The 20,640-nt window shown below is 43.8% G+C and overlaps 1 protein-coding gene across 2 annotated transcripts in view; it reads left to right on the forward strand.

The window, feature by feature from the left end:
• ADCK1 (aarF domain containing kinase 1) overlaps positions 1 to 17,193 on the forward strand; it is a 114,660-nt gene extending 97,467 nt beyond the window's left edge. For both annotated transcript variants that reach the window (XM_063290179.1, XM_063290180.1), the window contains 4 exons: positions 5,996 to 6,145; positions 12,958 to 13,155; positions 13,863 to 14,056; positions 16,132 to 17,193. In XM_063290179.1, coding sequence (XP_063146249.1) covers positions 5,996 to 6,145; positions 12,958 to 13,155; positions 13,863 to 14,056; positions 16,132 to 16,300 — 711 coding nt within the window. In that variant the 3' untranslated portion in view covers positions 16,301 to 17,193. The remainder of the gene's footprint in view (positions 1 to 5,995; positions 6,146 to 12,957; positions 13,156 to 13,862; positions 14,057 to 16,131) is intronic.
• The last annotated feature ends 3,447 nt before the right edge of the window (positions 17,194 to 20,640 follow it).

The raw sequence follows: 20,640 nt of genomic DNA on the forward strand, positions 1-20,640 counted from the left end.
TGGACTATAATAGCATTTAATCAGAGAAGCTTTTGATTTCTAAAGACATCTGCAAACATTGAAATATCTGACTGTGGAACAGTTTCTGGGTCCTGTGCGTGAGTGCAGCCCAGAATGAGTATGTAGCTGGGAGACTAAGAAAAAGAAGAAAGTGGAGAGACTGAATGTAGAAAATGAGGTAAAGGAAAAAGAAGGCCAAGGATATGTGGGAATGAGGTATTTCAAGAAAGGAACTGCCTGGATTCAGGCATCAAATATTTTAGAAGCGATTGTTGGATTGAGTTGGACTCCATGTTTTTCTGGCATCAATATGGGAATGGTTTACCATTAACTTCTTCCACTATACTTCCACTTCTTCTTAGTTTAGTCTATAACTTATACTATAGCCAATTATAGTTAGCTTTTCGAAATCAGCCATAGCTATATATTGGCTGCCACCTGCTATGATATATATGATTCATGTAATAAAATTGTAAGGTAGCTAGATTTCCTTTTCTCTAGATTTGGGTTGAGGTTGGGGGAATGTCAGATGAATGTGTAAGTGCTTAGGCTGCTAAGAAATTGCTGATCCTTAACATAAAATACAGAAATGTCTCCATTTCTTGCAACTTGACAGTGTTTACCTTTTTCCAAAGAGTGGAACTGTTGGCAATGTTTTTAACTAAGATAAGGGGAAAAATTGGCAGAGTCATCAAAAACTAGACAAGTTTACCTATTGGCTGCCAGCTAGTTTTATAGTTAACAGAAGAAGCTTGTGCAAAGGATCTAGATTTCTAAGATTAACTTTCTGAAGAGACACTGCCTGTAGCAAATTCACAGCTTTCCCTGCCACACTTATTCTTCTGGCAACTCCCAAAACTCCCAGTGAGGGTCAAACAATAGGATTTAAATGCAAGATGTTTTAAAATAACGAGCTCAATCCAGATTAGAACATTGGCTTTTGCTGGGAAATGGTGAGTCTCTTTGTCCCTCTTTTCAGTCCCACTCAAAACTGAGAACATGGAGGGAAAACCACCAATTTCTAGCCATTTCTCTGGTGTGCCCTTTATCCTGAATACGTTTCACATTCTGGCGTGATCTACACAGTCAAAAGCTTCGCTATTGTCAGTGAAGCAAAGAATTTAGCCTTTAATCTGCTGTAAATTTTGTTTTGTGTCTCAGTCATCATATATGTGGCCAGCAAACTATTGTTGTCAGATATATGCAGCAAGAGGTCCACTTTATGGATCTTGCTTATCTGATCTGGTTACCAAAATGTCTAGTTTGTTCTGCATATAACCTCATTATCTCCAACACTGTATTAATAGTACCTCTGTTCATTTTTATTTTGTTGTGCATGCTATGTACTCTTAGAAAAATACTCAGTATTACTGATTAGGACAGCTCCAATGCCCATGAGTTAAATTCCATTTGGTTGCCAGAACTTGTAATTTTCTGCTGCCATCAGTTAGCTACTACAATCCTAGAAATAATTTAATATGTTTTGTGCTGGATTCAGGACTATTCATGCTAAGCAACAATAATTATACCAATATTAAAGTAAACTGAATTTACACAGCCATATGTGATCTGCATTTATAACTATACTCTTTTCCCTTGCCTGCCTGTGTAATGACTATGAACTGGGCATGTCAGTTCTTCAGAGCGATGTTTCCAAGCATGTTTGTTTTCTCTATTAATAAATGGTCAACTACCCTTTGTTCTGTCTTAAGAACTCTTTTCTTAGAATCTCAAAGCAACCCTCCAAATATGAATGTATTGAAAATAGTTCATAAGATTCTTCTTGTTAGGATTTGGAGGCATTTTTATCCACTGGCCTTTAGAAAGCCACATCTGGAATTCAGGAAAAATGATCTGCCACTCCCCTTAATATGGTGTATTCTTCCTTGTCAGATATCATTTAAAGTACACTTGCTCCACTTAGCTAGTTATGATGAATCCTTTCTTCAGCATTCCAAGAGACAAAATTTGGCTGAAGCCATGAGCCATGGATTCAGACAATTTTATCTAATGACATCATGATATTCAAAGATAATCTTTCTCAGATTCAATTGACTATAGCTCCCAAGATTTCCAATAGTCATGCTAGATGGGGGTAGTAGAAACCCTTGTCTACTGTGTTTCTATCTTCAGGCACATCAGGTACTAGGGGGCAACAGTGGGAGAAAGCTATTACCTTCATGTCTTCTTTGTGAGCTTCCAGGATGCATCTGGTTGATCATTCTATGAAACAGAATACTGGATTACATAGTTCCTTGGTTTGCTCCAGCAGAGTTCTTCTTAAGTATTTATGGGAGAATGCAGAAGACCACTTTAATTCAAATTAGACTATCTTATGTGTGTCAGTAAGAAGTAAGATGGAAGAACCGTTAGGTGCAGGTTGTGTATCGTCAGAAGAATAAGGTGCTACTTTTCCAGAATATCTTTCTCCTTGATATCTCAGTTTTCTTTTGGATTTTATTTGGGATAGCATACATAAATGCTGTTATCCCCTGCAATCTGAAATAGTACCGTTCACTTGGCTATTTCAGAATGTTTCTATTTCATTTGACAGAAACTGTTGACCAAGGCAAACATTCTGCTGCTTTGAGTTTAGAAATGGGCTTTCCCCCTATCAGTGTCCAATAAAATTTGTGGCCAATTATTAGCTATAAAGTAGCCTGAAGTCTCAGCCAAACATTCTGCAAATGCACAAGTCTATGTAATATTGCACCAAAAAAAAAAAAGAGAAAAACCCAAACCCTACGAGCTTTAACTTTCCTAAAGAGTAAGTCCTCAGTTTTTTCTGACTGTCTTTTCTATTAATACAGGTTGCTGCCCAGTTGTGATGGGGAGCAAGCTGATGTGTTCAGTCTCCTACATCCTGCACTGCCTTTGCTAATTTCACACCAGTGTGACTGGGTGCCTGCAGTGGTTTTTTTTTTAAGGCTTGTGTACTAATCCAATTAACCTTCGATTAAGATTTTAAAATCAATGCTATTATTTTGGCCTGAGGAGGTAATATCAAGCCCTAAGAAATGAGCTACATCACGACCTTTACCTTTAATGAGATCAATAGAAGTTAGTGTCACCATCCCTTAAAATAATTGGCAAATATTATGGCTGAATTAGAGCCAACAGTTAGCATGTGTTCTAAGTTGGAATAGACAGGAATAAACAGACATGCAGGATCCCATCTTGTGCCACTTGCTCCATGGTCAGCAGGGAGATTAAATCATTACATCAATTTGATTCCAGAGATGGGTAACATGAAATACCTCCAGGTCAAAACTGAACATATCTATCCACATTACTTGACTTCCTTTAAAAAAAAATACAAACCCAAAACAAAAAACTAGTTTCTGTGGTTTGGGCCAAAGAATTGGGTACTGGCTTCAAAACCATGTATGTGTGTGTGTGTGTGCGCGCGCATGTGTGTATATACACACATGCGCACGCGCGCGCACACACACACACAGTGTGTGTGTGAGTGTGTGTGTATAATGGTAAAAGTCATAAATGGCTTCCTTATCCATGGGTGGTGGCTAAAAGAAGCTGAACACACTGCAAAGATTGTGCCTACTCTTCAGAAGTAATGTACCCTCTGACCTAAAAGACTTGTTGCACTGCTTCAGACAGATCTTTCAATATACAGTATGCACTGCCATTATGGTAATTTCGTAGCCCATCCTTATCATATCATCCTGAAAGCACTGCATGCTTTCATGTGTTTTTCTTTAATGAGGACAATCTTAGGGCTGATAATTTAGGCCGAAAGATTCAGTACTCAATGTAAATCCTGAAGAATCTGGATGTTCTGTAGAATTTTGCTTCCATAGCCTTAGGGGGGATGGCTTTGGCAAAGTAGTGACACTTAAAACAAAGTAGTGACACTCCCTTCCTCCCCTGTACCTTCTGGGTTGTTGTGATAATCCACACTAATGTTTGAACACCAGCATTGTAGAGTTTCAGAATAACATATTTTAAAATTAGTTCACCTATAACCTATCTTTTTATCTTTTCCTTTTCAAGGACTTACCTATGAATTAGTATTGTCTATCTATTTGGCCACTGAGAAGGGGAAACCAATATACAAAGCAATCACAAACTATTTAGTATACAATATTTGAACAATTATTCTTTAGGAACAATTTTTTATACATTAGTTATTTTAGCTGACCTTAAAGATTCATTAAAATGATAGCTTCTTTCATTGGTTGTGTTCACACAACATACTTAACCATACTTTAGTTATTAATCCATGGGTTTCATGGGTTCACACAAGACAGTGAACCACAAAATAACCCTATGGTCTGGGTTCATATCACACACTAGACTAAAATTTATTTAACTAGCTTGTTCATTGTCTCATATAAATACTGAAATAGGGGAATACTGATAATTTTATACGATAAATCTTTCATTGTTAGAAACTTAGAAATACTTATGTGAGGCAACAGATACAAACACCTAAGAAGATTCACTATCATGTAGCAGGTGTGCTAAACAACTGTATCTGTGCTCAAACCTATTGCAATGTTTGGAGAGAGATTGAAGTCAAGTACTGTATACACAAGTCCTCATATCCCATTTTGATAATTGCACTGGAATGGATGAGGTATGGTAAATTTAACAAAAGTAATTAACTAATTGTGTGGATGGTACTGGGCAATTCTATAAGCCATAACTGTGGTAACACATGAGTGATTTCTGGCCTTGTGTGCCCAGTGGAAAGATAGGGTAAACTTTGAAATAATACATAATAAAATAAATAATACTCTGAAGTTGTTATCTTTGGTACAAATTCATATGTTACATTCTTTTTCCTTACAAAACCTGGGTGGACAGAAAGTGGGATGGATTGCTGATAGTTAATTCTCATTATACTCTGATCATACTGTGGATTCCTTGGGGGGAGCTCTGCTAGTTAAACTGCTTATATAAACAAAATATGTTTGTAGTGGAGGTAGGCATACTGGAAGTAGAGGAGATTTAAAAAATCAGGTACTCAATTTATTTTTCCATTGCTTTGTTCTTAGCTCACAGCAACCCACCTTCTTCTTTCATCTCAGTATATGTGAAATTCAAATTTCCTTACTTCATGCTGATTGGCCAATTGGTCCAGAAAATTAAATGTTGCATCTGCCATTTCCTAATTAAATGAGCATTCATCCTTTCATTAGTACTCTGTAATATTTTGACATTCGTCTTTTTTTTTTTACCACTTGGATTTTGTTCATGCTTGAAGGCAAACTCAAAAGGAGTAAATGCAGTCAGAGTCACGTTTCAGTCATATTTTACTGGAAAGTGTTATTTTCCAGTCTCTTGCAGGCACAGTTACAGTTCATTTCAGATAACACTTCAGCCATAGGCTCTCATTCAGATTCAAAATTGCATGTGGGTGGTCGTGCAACAATACATTTGAGCATGTACAACTTTCCTCAATGAGGTATTTTCTATAAACAATGAATTATATTTTTCATCTTCTCCGACTACATTTGAAACATAAACAAACAAACAAATAAATAAAAATGTATTTTTCATCTTCTCTGATAATTCACTCACTTGTATCTATTCACATGTACATGCATGTGCACACACAACAAACAAGCATTCTCTCCATACTAAATAAGGAAATTCATAGGAAGATTTGGGCAACCCACACAACTTAAGTGACATACTGTATATGCTACTTGTCCACACCCGGGCACCAATAGTGCCTCTTATTATTGCTCTTTGTGATTAATTTTGATGAACAAGTATACATTTCTGCTAGCATGGTTCTAGCTCTATGCAGACGAGGGAGAGATATCTTAAACACTTTCTTTAAATATATATGTTAGTTGGATGCTGTCATTTTCTCTTTTATATCTTATGCCATAAAAATGAATTTGCCAGCATTGGCTGCTTTTCTGCCATGCCAATAGGTGGCACTGATCTGAACAAGGTTATGGTCCTATGCCCCTTGGTATTGTTGCTTGCTGGGGCCTTGCATCTCTGTCTTTTCTCTCCTCAGATCTCTCGCAACCTAGGAAAGATATACAGTGAAATGATCTTTGTGAATGGCTTCGTGCACTGTGACCCACATCCTGGCAATGTCTTGGTGAGGAAGTGTCGAGCTACAGGCAAGTCAAACATTATACTTCTGGACCATGGACTCTATCAGGTATGTAGCTGCTGGCCAAACAGATGGGGAGATAATTAAGGTTGGTTTTGTCATAAAGCAGCAACAGTTGACCAGATGTGGGGAAGAATCTTCTTTTTATGGCAGCAAACAGCAGGCTTTTTCCATGAGGTGCCCTTTCTACCTGCAGGAGATAGTTCCTGTAAAAGTAATGCCAAGAGCAACCAAGCCAAAAAGTAACTGACAAGCATATTGGAGAGAGAGGGGCTGAAGCATGGGCACATAGGGCTGGACATTCTACAGCTCTAGAATGCACATGTCATGACCTCGTTGCAAGGCACAAAGAGCCTCACAATGTGGATCATGATCATTAAGGAAAAGGGGAAGGAGATAATCAAACCAGGGATTAACACAAGCACCCAAAGGCACCCACACCCATGGACCCATAAGCAACTGAAAGGAGAGACGTCAGAGGAATGGAGATAAGAAGCACATGGTGCCCCGGAGGACACAACCGTCGCAGGGAGACAAAGAAGACACCGGGGAAAACGCCCAGGCAGCCATCAAGGGTCCCATCAAGAGGGATCGAGGCATTGAGGGGTGGGGAAGCCCGGGGCAACACAGGAGGGTATAAAAGGGGCACCCTCACACTACCTACCCCGTTCCCGTTTTTCGTTCTGTCAGCTATCATTCCAATAAACCAGAAATCCTTAATACCCATTAAGTGAGTCTGTGTCTTATTGTGAAGCGAGGCTGGCCCTGACATAAAAACGGGAACCCCAAAAATTTTTTTTCCACCTGGTACCTATCCAACAAGCTTGTGAGGGACCCAGCCAGGCATGGAGAACCAGGAACCAAGGAGGCGCAACCCTTCGGCGCCCGGCGACGAAGCCCCGCTCTCGCAGGGCGGGATGCAGCTGAGGTCCGGGCGATGCAACGCCCCGGTAAGTATGGGACCCAGCTGGGGGGAAGCGGTGGGGGAGGGACCCACCCCAGCGCCCCGGAGCCCGCGAGGCACCGGGGGCGAGACGAGGGGACCCTCTCCAGGCCCGCAGGCAACCTCGGAGGAAGCGCGAGGCGAACCGCCACCCTGGGCGCCCGAAGGCGAGGGTGCGCCTGGCACCACGGAGGGAACGAGGAACGATCTGTCCACCACCACGACCAACGGCGAGGGTGAGCGGAGCGGCGAACACCTCGGCGGGAAGCCGGGGACGGCGCAGAAGCTCGACGCGCTGGAGGAAGGGATGCAGGCGGTGCGGCTGATGCTCCAACAGCTGACGGCGGCGCAGGGACTCTGCAGCGGAGGCGGCGCAGAGGCACCCCCGGACGAACGGCGGCGGGGCGAGCGGGGCGGCGGTGACGGCGGAACCCGGCCCAAGGAGCCCACCCGATGATCGGAGGTGCACCGGGACGAGAGACGGGGCGGAGACCCAGCGGACGGCAGCGACTACAGCGGAACCCGACCCCAGGAGGCCACCCACCAATCGGAGGTGCGCCCGACGTGAGACGGCGGGACAACCTCAGCGGCGGCGGCGCCCGGCCCCAGGAACCCACCCCACGACGGGAGATGCGCCAGCCTGAGAGGCGGAGGGACAACCCGGCGGGCGGCGACGGCGACGGCAGAGCCTGGATCCAGGAGCCCGACCGAGGGAGGACACCCCGCCCTCCCCCCTGAGCGACGGGACGACGACCTTGCGAGGAGACCCAGAGAGAGGCACTAATGCCGCAAGAGAACTGGAGACAACCCGACCCGCAGCAGCTCCCGCAGAGCCCGAGGCACGAAGTAGAGGGCGCCAGGAGCCAGACCAGGACACCTGCCAAGGACTTTGGCATAAAGTTTGATGGGGACCCCTCTAAACTCTCCTTTTTTCTGACCAACGCGAGGTACTACCTCGAAGAATGGGGTCCCTGCTTCAGAACTGAATGGGGCAAAATCAATGCCCTGGCCATAAAACTAAAAGGGCGGGCCGCTGATTGGTACGTCCAATTGTGCCAATCAGGCGCCCGGGCGCTGCAGGACAGCACAGAATTCCTGCAGGCGTTGGAACGGCACTTCAGGGACCCCCTGGAGCAAGAAAAGGCGAAAAGGGCGCTAGAGACACTCAGACAAAGCCCGCGCTCCGTGGCAGAGTATGCCATGGAGTTCCAAGCTCTAGCCGGGAAAGTGGACACTTGGTCTCAATCGACACTGATTGAGAAGTTCAAACACGGCCTCAACTTAAACGTCCTCCGGTGGGCACTCGGCCGCGACAACCCCAGCTCCCTCACGGGTTGGATCCAGCTGGCAGCAGAAGCGGAGAACGCTCACGACACGTTCCTCCACGCAAGGAGGGAAATGCAGCAGATGGAGACAGCGAGATCCCCACGCACCAGCGCAAGGCAGGTGAGGGCGAGACCCCAACCCTGGAAGGAGGAACAGGACAGACGCTTCTCAAAAGGGCAATGCTTCACGTGCGGCAGGGAAGATCACAAAGCAGCCGCATGCCCCAAAACGACACCCAGAGAGAGCCCGAGGAAGGCACAAACAGCACCAACCCCAGCGCCAAGAAAGCGACCAGCGGCGAAGGGGGAGTACCGACGCAGACACGTCCCCTACAGTTCAGAGGAGGAGGAAAGCAACCCCGATGAGCCGACGGGAAACGACAACCACCTGGCCTAAGGGGCGCTGAAGGACAGGTGGAGGACACTGACAGGCGCTACGACAAAGGGGTGAGTGAGGAATGCCCCACCCTCTACGTCCGCGTTACCCTCACCCATCGAAATAAAACCGAAAAGGTCTGGGCACTCATTGATTCGGGTTGCTCCAAAAGCCTGATGCACCTTGACCTGGCAGCCGCACTCAACCTCCGCTGCTATCCACTTCAGCACCACCTGGTGTTCTCGCAGCTTGACGGATCTGCAGCGGGAGGGGGCCCGGTCACCCAATACACCGGAGAAACCGCGCTACGGCTCGGCAGCCACGAGGAAAAATTGGCTTTCATCGTGGCACCGGTGGGGCAACCCCGACTCATACTGGGGATCCCATGGCTCGTGCAGCAAAACCCAGTCATCAACTGGAGAACCAGAGAGATTAAGTTTGCTGACGGGCGTTACCAAGCACCTTCAGGGAACAGGGTTCCCCGAGCAGCCATGGGGGGGGGGGGTGTGACGACGACTGCGGAACACAGAGAGACAGCACTGCCAGAGGGACTGCCAACCAAATACGGGGATTTCGCCGACGTTTTCGGTGAGAAAGAGGCGGACAAACTCCCCCCCCACAGAAAGACGGACTGCACCATTGAACTGGTCCCGGGGGTACCCCTACCCAAACCAAAAATATATGCTATGACCCAGCGAGAGCTAGCAGCATTAAGGAACTTCATAGATAAAAACTTGGCGAGAGGTTTTATTGAGCCAGCAAACTCTCCAGTGGGAGCGCCAGTCCTCTTTCGCAAGAAAAAGGATGGGTCATTGCGGCTCTGTACAGACTACCGCGGATTAAACGCAGCAAGCATTTCAAATAAATACCCCTTACCCTTAATAAAGGACATTTTGTCCCACCTGGTAAAGGGTAAGGTATTTTCCAAACTGGACATAAGGGAAGCCTACTACCGCATACGGATACGGGAGGGGGATGAGTGGAAGACTGCTTTCAACTGCCCATTGGGGGCGTTTCAATATAAAGTACTCCCATTCGGACTGGCAGGAGCACCGGGGGTATTCATGCAGTTAATTAATGAGGTCCTGCGTGACCACCTTTTTAAGGGGGTTTTGGTTTACCTGGATGATGTATTGATCTACACAGAAACAGAACGTGAGCACGAACGCTTGGTAAAAGACGTGCTCAAGAAACTTCGCAAGGCAGAGCTGTTCGTTAAGCTCTCCAAGTGCGAGTTTCACAAAAAACAAATTGACTACCTAGAGTATAGGATTTCAGCTAAAGGGATAGAAATGGACCCCAGCAAGGTCCAAGCCATCCTGGCGTGGGAACGCCCATGCACGAGGAGACAACTGCAAAGCCTCCTTGGATTCACTAATTTCTACAGGGGGTTCACGCCCAGGCTGGCAGAGACTATTTTGCCCCTAACTAACCTGCTAAAGACTAAGGGCTTGGGGGACACGCGCAAATCAAGAAACCCGGGGGCGCCACTGAATTGGACAGCTGACTGTCAAATGGCATTCGAGAGACTGAAAACCCTCTTCACAGCTGAGCCAGTGCTACAACACCCCGACCCCACCAAGCCTTTTGTGGTGCAGGCAGATGCCTCCAACTTTTCCATCGGAGCCATCCTGCTCCAAAAGGACTCTGACAACCACCTAAAGCCCTGCGCCTACCTTTCCCGCAAATTCTCCGAAACGGAGCGGAGATGGCACGTATGGGAAAAGGAGGCGTTTGCAGTAAAGACAGCCTTGGAAACATGGCGGCACCTGCTGGAGGGGGCCTCCTGCCCCTTTGAGGTCTGGACGGACCACAAGAACCTGGAGGCACTCAGCACGCCAAAACGGCTCAGCCCGAAGCAGGTGCGATGGGCTCAGTTTTTCAGCCGGTTCAATTTCACGCTGAAATTCATACCGGGCAAGAAAAACTTCTTGGCAGACGCCCTTTCCCGACGACCACAGGACGACACGCAAGCCTCCGACATCGTGGGGACAGTATGGACCGAGAAACAGCTCGGCTGCCCAGCTGTCACACGTAGCCAGACAAAGAGTCAGCGCACGCCAGCACGAACGGCGGGGAGCGATCGGAGCCGGCGCTCAATTTCACCGAACTGGCAACAAAGACTCACACAAGCACTACAGCAAGATACATGGTTGCAAAATAACCAACAACATGTATCTTTCAAAGACAACATCGCCTGGAAAGAGAAAGCCTTGTACATGCCCGAATCACTGCGGGGGGAGATCTTACATAGAGCGCACAATGACAAATCTGCAGGGCATTTTGGGTTTGTAAAAACCCTCCACCTAACGAGGAGGCAATTTTGGTGGCCAAACCTCAGAAAGGACGTAAAAGACTACGTGGCCAACTGCCCCATATGTGCCACCACCAAACGGAAAGGAGGGAAACCCCACGGGCTGCTACAGCCGGTAGCCAGCCCCTCCCGCCCATGGGAAGAAATCTCCATGGATTTCATTGTGGACCTCCCACCCAGCCAAAGAAAAACTGTGATATGGGTGGTAAAAGACTATTTCTCGAAACAGGCACACTTCATCCCGTGCGCAACTATCCCCTCCGCACAACAGCTGGCACGTTTGTTCCTAACACACATATACAGGATCCACGGCGCCCCCTACAGGTTGGTGACCGACAGAGGAACACAATTCACGTCAAAGTTTTGGCGGGAATTTTTAAAACTAATCGGAACCAAACAAGCATTGTCTACTGTGTGGCATCCACACACGGACGGATCCACAGAGATCCTAAACTCAACACTTGAGCAGTTTCTGAGGGCATTCATAAATTATCAACAGGACAACTGGGTAGACCTACTACCTTTTGCAGAGGTGGCTTATAATAACGCGGTACACCAGAGCACTGGCCACACCCCATTTAAGGTGGTCTACGGAAGGGACTTTGTACCGATACCAGAATTACCGCAACCTGAAACCCTGCCCTGCTCACCAGACGATTGGGCGGCACAGCTGGCAACAACCTGGCCAATCATCCAAACGGCCCTAGCAGACGCACAAACAACGTACAAAAAATATGCAGACAACCACAGGGCGGAGGCACCGAACTACAAAGTGGGAGATAGGGTCTACCTCTCCACTAAGTTCATAAAGACCTCGCAACCCTCAAAGAAATTGGCACCGAAATTCATTGGACCTTTTAAAATCATACAGGTAATCAACCCAGTTACTTTCAAACTGGAACTGCCTTACAATTTGAGACGGGTCCACCCAGTGTTTCACTGTGCACTACTGAAGCCAATGAGCACATCCAAATGGCATACGGAAGAACCTCCACCCCCACCCATAATGATAGACAACGAACAACATTTTGAAGTAAAAGAAATACTGGACTCAAGAAAACAAAGAGGAACACTACAATACCTCGTGAAATGGAAACATTTCTCACACCCAGAGTGGGTTCAGGCACGACACGTCATGGCTAGACAACTAACAAGACAGTTCCATGAGGCATACCCGGAGAAACCAGCACCATAAGAACATCTTTCGGGGGGCAGCATGTCATGACCTCGTTGCAAGGCACAAAGAGCCTCACAACGTGGATCATGATCATTAAGGAAAAGGGGAAGGAGATAATCAAACCAGGGATTAACACAAGCACCCAAAGGCACCCACACCCATGGACCCATAAGCAACTGAAAGGAGAGACGTCAGAGGAATGGAGATAAGAAGCACATGGTGCCCCGGAGGACACAACCGTCGCAGGGAGACAAAGAAGACACCGGGGAAAACGCCCAGGCAGCCATCAAGGGTCCCATCAAGAGGGATCGAGGCATTGAGGGGTGGGGAAGCCCGGGGCAACACAGGAGGGTATAAAAGGGGCACCCTCACACTACCTACCCCGTTCCCGTTTTTCGTTCTGTCAGCTATCATTCCAGTAAACCAGAAATCCTTAATACCCATTAAGTGAGTCTGTGTCTTATTGTGAAGCGAGGCTGGCCCTGACAGCACAGCAAAGAAGGCACAGTGTTAATATTTCACCTCGAGTGTGAGGCCATAGTTAGGATATAGGAGAGGTGCCACACATGCTCATCAATGTTCCACTGCAGTAGTAGTCAGCTGTCCCTGTTGGCATTAAACGAGTATCCCAGACCATTTAATCCCCCAAGAACAATCTGTTCTTGAGTCCAAATCTGTTTAACAATACTTTGTGCCTTTGGGATTGTTTTCCTCTTCTTCTTAAGGTCCTGACGGACAGCTTCCGCTTGGATTACTGCCGACTTTGGCAGGCCTTGATCAAGGCAGATATGAAGAAGATAAAAAAGTATAGCCAGCGCCTGGGAGCAGGTGACCTGTACCCCCTGTTTGCTTGCATGCTTACTGCACGTTCCTGGGAATCAGTCAACAGAGGCATTGATCGTTTGCCTGTCACAACTAAAGAGGTACATTTCCTTGGGATAACTGATAAAGAAATGATGCCCAAAAATACCATGCTGAAGATTCACTGCTATCTCAGGTTGAATAACAGGCCTGCATAGCAGCTTGCATTATACTAAATCTGCTCTCTTCTAATTGCCCAATAGTAGTTTCAGACTGGAGATCAGCCATTCCCAAAATTGGACTAAAATGCATACTACCTTTCATTGAGTTACCAGTGTAAACCAGTTCTTGTGCTCTATTTTTAATAAAGTATGGTAATTAAGGTGTCAGGCTTTGACCAGGGAAACTGGGATCCAAATCCCTACTCAGCCCTGAAGCTCATTGCATGACTTTGGGCCAGGTGCTCTTTCTGAGCTCAGCTTCCCTCAGGAGATTGCCTTTGCACAGATAAAATTAAGGGAGCCCTCCTATATAAGCTGCTCTGGAAAGGTGGGATATAAATGCAACACTGTCAGAACTATTATATGGAAGATTCTAAGGTTGTTTTTAAACAAGGGACATAAATAAGAGGTAAAGCATAAGCTTTGTGTAATCAGAAAGTTCTCAGATTTTGCATTTCCATTTGAAAAGACCTTGGCTTCTCTGGGAAAGATCCCTGTCTGCTACCTTGGAAATCTTCTGTTCATCACAGTAGGCAGTACTGACAATGCTTAGAATGTGAATCTCTTCCTTCCTTGTCTTCCATGCATTTCTAATCTGATTATTCCAGGATGTGGAAATCCGGACCAATGCTGCTACTTACTTACCTCAAATCACTAAGCTTCTCAGCAATGTTCCTCGTCAGATGCTGCTGCTGCTGAAGACCAATGATTTGCTAAGGGGGATTGAATCTGCCCTGCAGACACGGGCTAATGCCAGCTCCTTCCTCAATATGTCTCGTTGTTGCATACGAGCTGTTTCTGTGTGAGTCTCCATACCCATAAGCAGGATTCTTTTTTCTTTTCTTATGCAAAAAGTCCATAAAGGGTTTCCAGTCACCGATAAATGTAGATATTGTCTTTTCTCTAATCAAACAAGTCAGTTTAGCCATTTCAGCAAGTTCTGTCATCTTCATCAACCATTCCTCCATTGTAGGTATTGCCAAATCTTTCCATCTTTGTGCATACAATAATCTCGCTGCAGTTATCATATATAAAAACAGTGTTCCTTGGCTCTTTTCTAACTGTTTATCCATCAGTCTGCATAATCAGGATTCTGAACTGTTAATTGACACTGTTTCCAATGACTTTGAAATGGCAGAAGCTACAAAACTAGGCTTGGTGCATTTTTCCATGTGGTAGACAATAGTAGTCATAAAATATTTATTGGAGTTATGCAAATACTTCAAAAGAGATACTTTGCTACATGAGTGGGCATGTATGAAGCACTTCTCCAAATCATTAAAATAGCTGTTCCCAGCTATCTACACAAACATGTGCACATGCAGCTATTTCACTTTCCTTTTTTCAAATTGAAACAAAATGGACATGCATGCATATGCATGTGGAAACAACTGGGAACAGCTTACAAAATAGTTGTGTGAGCTTGGAAAAGGAACAGACGCTTCACTGATTCCAAGAGAGATATTTTGTATATCTTTCATATCATTGTGAAATACCTCTTTTAAAGCATTTGTCCAGCCCTGATATTTATTATCTAGTGTTGTCTTGAAACAACATAAAGAAATTCAGTTAAAGCAAAACAAAAGGCTTATGGAGTTGTAGACATAGCATACTATTCACCACTTGAGGAACGATACAAAATGGGGCTTGCTGGTGTTTGGCTCTTTCTGTGATGGTCTTTCTGTTTTACCTGCCATCTTCATCAATCTTCTGTCCTTTCCTATTCACTCTTACCTGTTCTCTCCATCCCTATCTTCAAAGTAGTGCTGAAGATTCTGTGATTCCTCTTACTGATTTCTCTAGACAAGGTTAAGTAATTTATTTTCTTCCTCCCATTTGGATTGTTACTGATGTCTTTGTTATACTCATTCTTCTATAAAGCATGGAGTAATCAGAGAGCTTAATGCAAAAGTAGAGATGAAGAGAGACACTTTCCCACACTAGACAACCCATGACCCACTGAGTCATTCTTTCAGAGATATTTCCTTACCTAAACAGAGAAACAGAATGACCACAGGCGGGCAAAAAAGTAGTGGGACAGGAGCAACTTCCAACTTCCTGCTGGCTTCCCCATTGACTTGGCTTGTGGGAAGCTGGCAGAGAGCATCGGAAATTACTCCTTTTCCTCCTTGGCTGACCCACGGAACTGCCTGCCACTTTGCTAGTGGGAGGGAGAACAAAGGGAGCCACAGACCGTGAGGAAAACTGCACCATCGCTCCCCATCCTGACATGTCCCCAAGGGCCCCCTCCTTCCAGGAAGAAGGCTCACCTGTCGACTGCTGGCGTTCCCCATCCAGCCCTAACTCACCAGCAGGCATCCAAGTCGCTCCCTCATCCTTTCTCGCTGCCCACTGTTGTTAAAAGATTTCGTATTTCAGCCTTGGTTCCAAAGCAGCCAATCGCTGCTTGTCCATTGGGCTTTGCTGCCAGCCATTTGGGCGCAGGGTCCAGAGGGAGGTGGGAAGAGAGACTGGGGTTATGCCCTCCCATCTTCTCTTGCGCCACACAACCTATGGGTTTCTGGGAAGTGTAGTCAGAAGGCATGGTGGCGACTTTGAATTTCAATCTGACAGGAGTAATGGGTCCTGGATTATGAACGCATTCTTTAGGTTAGCCCATTTGAGGTATCTTGCTTCAAAAATTGTTGCCCTATGATGCACCATTTTGCCCAATTGAAAGTTACAAACAGACAGACATGAGTGTTTATTTTAGTAGTATATAGATGAGAAGAGCCACTATGTAAATCAGAAGACACTACATTTATTGTACTCAGCTCCAAATTACAAAATACTTATATTTGAGAAACTGTTCCTCTGTGGGTATTTTATTGCTAGTTTATGTGATGGTTAATGCATTTCTTTTTGGGTTTTGTTCAGGTATCAAAGAAGGAAGAGTAACTCCCTGTTCAGAAAGGCCCAGATATCCCTTTCTGAGGCCCTGAGCCTGTGGTATATCAACCTGCATGAACTCTTCCTATGGCTGAAAGTGTCCCAGCTGGGAAACTGGGTCATTGCTTTCTTGAGTTGGATGCACTGTTCTAAATAGCATGAATTCGCGAAGCTGGGCTTGGTTTTGTCTTGCCTTTCCCAATGGTGGCATTCTGTTCTTATTTATTTTTCCACTAGAGTTTTTGGTGTTTTTTCATGTATACATGGTGCTATAGATTCACTGTATTTTGCAGGGTCACAGCTGGAAAAGTGGGAAGTGCAAAACAGCAGCTAGAACAAAAGGAAGCCAGAAACGTGCATTTCCAAATATAGTGCAGGGAAGTGGTAAGTCTTTGGAAGTCCTCCTGGTGAAATCTAAACAACCCAAATTAATTTTATAGGGCCATATTTTTTTTTAAAAAAAAGACAATTAAGAAAACCTAATCCTGCAATTAAATTATGAAATGCAACTTTAAAATTTGCAAAGACCAGTGAGCTTTTAGTAGTACTTTATGGTCACCTTCCCCAAACTACTACCTTTTAGACGTTTTAGACTATAACTGCAGTTGGCCAGTAGTCAAGTATTAGTTGTAGTTCAAACCATGTTGAAGATATCAAGTTGGGTAAGGGTTTCTTGAGCTAGTATACTACATGATAGCTATATTAATACATTTTCACCTCTCCTGGAAGGTGCTAAAATGAAATGGAAATCACATGGACAAGGGACTATAAGGCAGGATAATGAACGGGTATCTGTTTTGGGAAGGAAAGCCTAGGATTGAAGATCTGTTTTCACAACTGGTTTTTAGATTGTGAGTTTGGGTCATCTTTTGTATGTTCCCTTTGTCATAATCACAGAAATGTGAGATTCTTTTGAAATGTTCAGAATGAAGACAATGTTAAATAGCAACTAATTGTTTCAGAATTAATTTACAAGTCAAATGCTGATTATGGGTGTGTATCTCACTCATTTCTTACAGGGAATCCAAATAATACCCCTCCCAAATAATCCCATAATTTCCCTATGGAGAGAAAAACAATAAATAAATTTAAAATATATAATAAATACGGCATAAAATCAAACATGGCCATGGAACTTACTATTCCAAAAACCTCTGCATAAGAGGGCTTGCACTGATCCATTATGTCACGGCTAGAATACCATATATGGTTAGCAATGTCTCAAATTTTATGAAAGCAGTATGGTAACATAGGAACTATTTTAATGTTAGGGAATAGTGGCCTTTTTGCATTAATAAGGATATGACCATTTTTAATTAATTATTTTCAACCAACTAATGTAAACAAAATCTTATAGATAGAAGCTATGGAAAATCTATGTTTAATTACTTTGTTCTATGTGACAGGATGCTTCCCCTTGTTACCTTTTTTTTTTAAATGTGCAGTAGGTTCTTGGTGAGATCTTCTGCAGGGTCAGAAGTGATTATATATCAAATACTAAAAGTGTACAAGTTACAACCAAATTTTAAACACTGTTTCTTTGGAAATAAATATTAGGCATGTTAGACATTGCAAGAATTCTGAAGGTATATCTGATCCATAATTTCAGCATTTTATTTGACAAACCATGGGCCTATTAATTAAGAGATTAAGTGCTGAATAAATTTTACCGGTTAGATTTCTAGTCTTCAAGAATATGAAACAAAACAAGTTCAGACTTAGTTGAAGCATCCATTGGACACTGCCTGACCTAGAATAAAATATCTGATTAAAAAAACCCTAGAATAACTGTGGAACTTGTTATTTGCTCAATAATGCCAACTTCAATAAAATCCTTCAAAACATTCATCCCTTGTTCACTTGTGTAACATTGCCAAGTGTCTCTCCTGTTTATTTGTTCTTTGTACAAATGAAAGATATATGGGGAAAGCCCCAGGCTCAGCTTGATCTTACAGTTTTGCCAAACAGAACAGCATGCAGTCACAGTTACTATTTATTCTCCTTCTGTCATCATGAGTATAATACAAAACCATATCACCTATACAAGGCTTAGGAGACTGCTTTGCACAAGGTCAGACTATTTGCTTCTATGTTTGCTCTCACCAGCAGTGATTCTCCAGGGTCTCCAGCTGAGACCTTTCCTGTCACTTGCTACCTGATCCCTTTAACTAGAAATACCAGGGCTTGATCCTAGGAAATTCTGAATGCGGAGCACATACTTCACCCCAGAATATGACCCCATTTTTCTAACTATTACTCAGCCTTCAGTGAAAGTTTATCTATATGTTAAATGTGGAGAAAGCCATTGCCCCCTGCTGAAAGAGATTGGAATAATGTTGGGGAAACCAGGAGGTTTAAATGGGGAGAAGGGAGCATATCCCTAGAATGGGTCTGTTGACTCCCAAAAAGCAGCATAATGGTAAACTACTGCTCATTTCTCCTAAGGGAGAGATTTCATAAACATTTATTTCATGTCAGGAAGACTTTTTGAACTAACAACTGGTTTGTATGGAGATAAAATTAACTCACTGTATGCAAAATAAAGTGTAATTTTGAACATCAATCTCTAATTCTGCATTTTTTTAAAAATTACATTGTCCAGATTTACATTTCTGGTTACTTATTTAAAAAATGATTGTTTCAATAACTTTAATCTACTTCAGATTTTGGGTCAGACTAGTCAAAGTCTTTTTCTCTGTTCCATGTTTTGGAATAATTTCTTCTTGTTTGCAAGGACTTTCTTTCCAGGTATCTGTCATTTGCACAAGCCTTTGAATTCCAAGGTTAAAATTCAAGAGAATATTATTTTATTTGGATTTCTTGTACCTTGTGTCTCCATTAACTCCATCTCCTGGCCAAAGGACATTATGTCAGCTGATGAAGTCTTACTTGTTTGAAGCATATTTCTGATGACAGTGCAGTTTTTAAAAGAAATTCGAAGCCATTCTTCCTTTTCATCAAAAGTTGTTTTTTCAAAAGGGCTTTTGGAACATTTCTTAATAGTACTTTCCAACTGTACCTAAGCTGTAAAATAATCACATAGTCTAGGTTAAGGTAAAGGTTTCCTTTGACATTAAGTCCAGTCGTGTCCAACTCTAGGGGGCGGTGCTCATCTCCATTTCAAAGCTGAAGAGCCGGCATTTGTCCATAGACACTTCTGTGGTCGTGTGGCCGGCATGACTAAACAGAATATCGTTACCTGCCTGCTGAAGCGGTACCTATTAATCTACTCACATTTGCACGTTTTCGAACTGCTAGGTTGGCAGGAGCTGGGACTAGCAACCGGAGCTCACCCCGTCATGCGGATTTGAACCGCCAACTTTCCGATCGGCAAGCTCAGCAGCTCAGCGGTTTAACCAGCAGCACCACCGGGTCCCTAATCACATAGTCTACCTTGCTTATTTATGCCTCCTTTTCCTTTCTATTCCCTAAATTTGCTTCACGTTGTAAATCTCATAGAGAGGGGCTCTATCAGAACTTTTCTTACCATATATACAGAAAGAGACTCAGTGAAACTCTTCCTTAATTACACTAGGTATAAGTTGATAGGAGAATTGCTTTGATAGGCCTTCAAGACTAAAGCCAAGCCCTATGAAGCTGGCAAACCCAAGGAACAAGAACCACTTGGACTTTTGGAAATATCTTTATTGCTGATAGGGCAACGTAACAGAATCTTGAAAGCACTTCTTCCACTCAGTTTATACCTAGCATAATTAAGGCACAGTTGCTCTCTTTCCCAAGCTTCCCTCTTCCCCTGGGCTGGGCTGTCCCTTATTTATTTATTTAGTACTCAAATTTAGCCACCGCCCATCTCCCCCAGAAGAGGGACTTTTGCAACAGTCTAATTTCCTCCGCTGTTTTCCTGGGGTCTGTTAGACATTCCATCAAATGTAGCAATGCAAGCCCTACCCCTTTTCTATCTGCATCTGCCCCAGGATGCTGTTTTCGTGATTCTGAGAAAGGCAGTAAGAGCTTGTGGAAGTCTATGGTAGGTTGCATGATGACTCCATCTCCAGTCTTCCAGAGGAGATTTTCAGAACTTGCAAGAAGAATGGAAGAAAAATAGTTGGCTACCAGATAGCATTCTGGACATAAAATTTAGCCCTAATGACTAGTAGACATTACTAGTTTTACCAAAACCTTTTCTAATCTCCATTTAAAACTTTAATTTTGTGTACAAAATTAACTATATACTCCACAAATTAACTATATACTGTGCAAGAGCCTCCCACTGTTCAACTTTGTTGAATGAACCTCAGTACTATTATTATAATAGAGGGAGAAAACATACTCTCTGCAATGCATGATTTAATACATCCACGATTTAATATATCTTGCTATATATCCCATTTTGCAAACTGCATTTTAAAGACCTATACAGAGAAATTACCACATAGAAGTAGGTCAATTCCCATTCTCTATCATTCCAGAGCACAGCACATGGAATAAGGAGTTTAAGTTACAGAAAAGCAGATTCCAATTGAACGGTAGAAAAAA

This window comes from Candoia aspera, chromosome 1 (assembly GCF_035149785.1).
Source record: "Candoia aspera isolate rCanAsp1 chromosome 1, rCanAsp1.hap2, whole genome shotgun sequence".
Taxonomy (NCBI): domain Eukaryota; kingdom Metazoa; phylum Chordata; class Lepidosauria; order Squamata; family Boidae; genus Candoia; species Candoia aspera.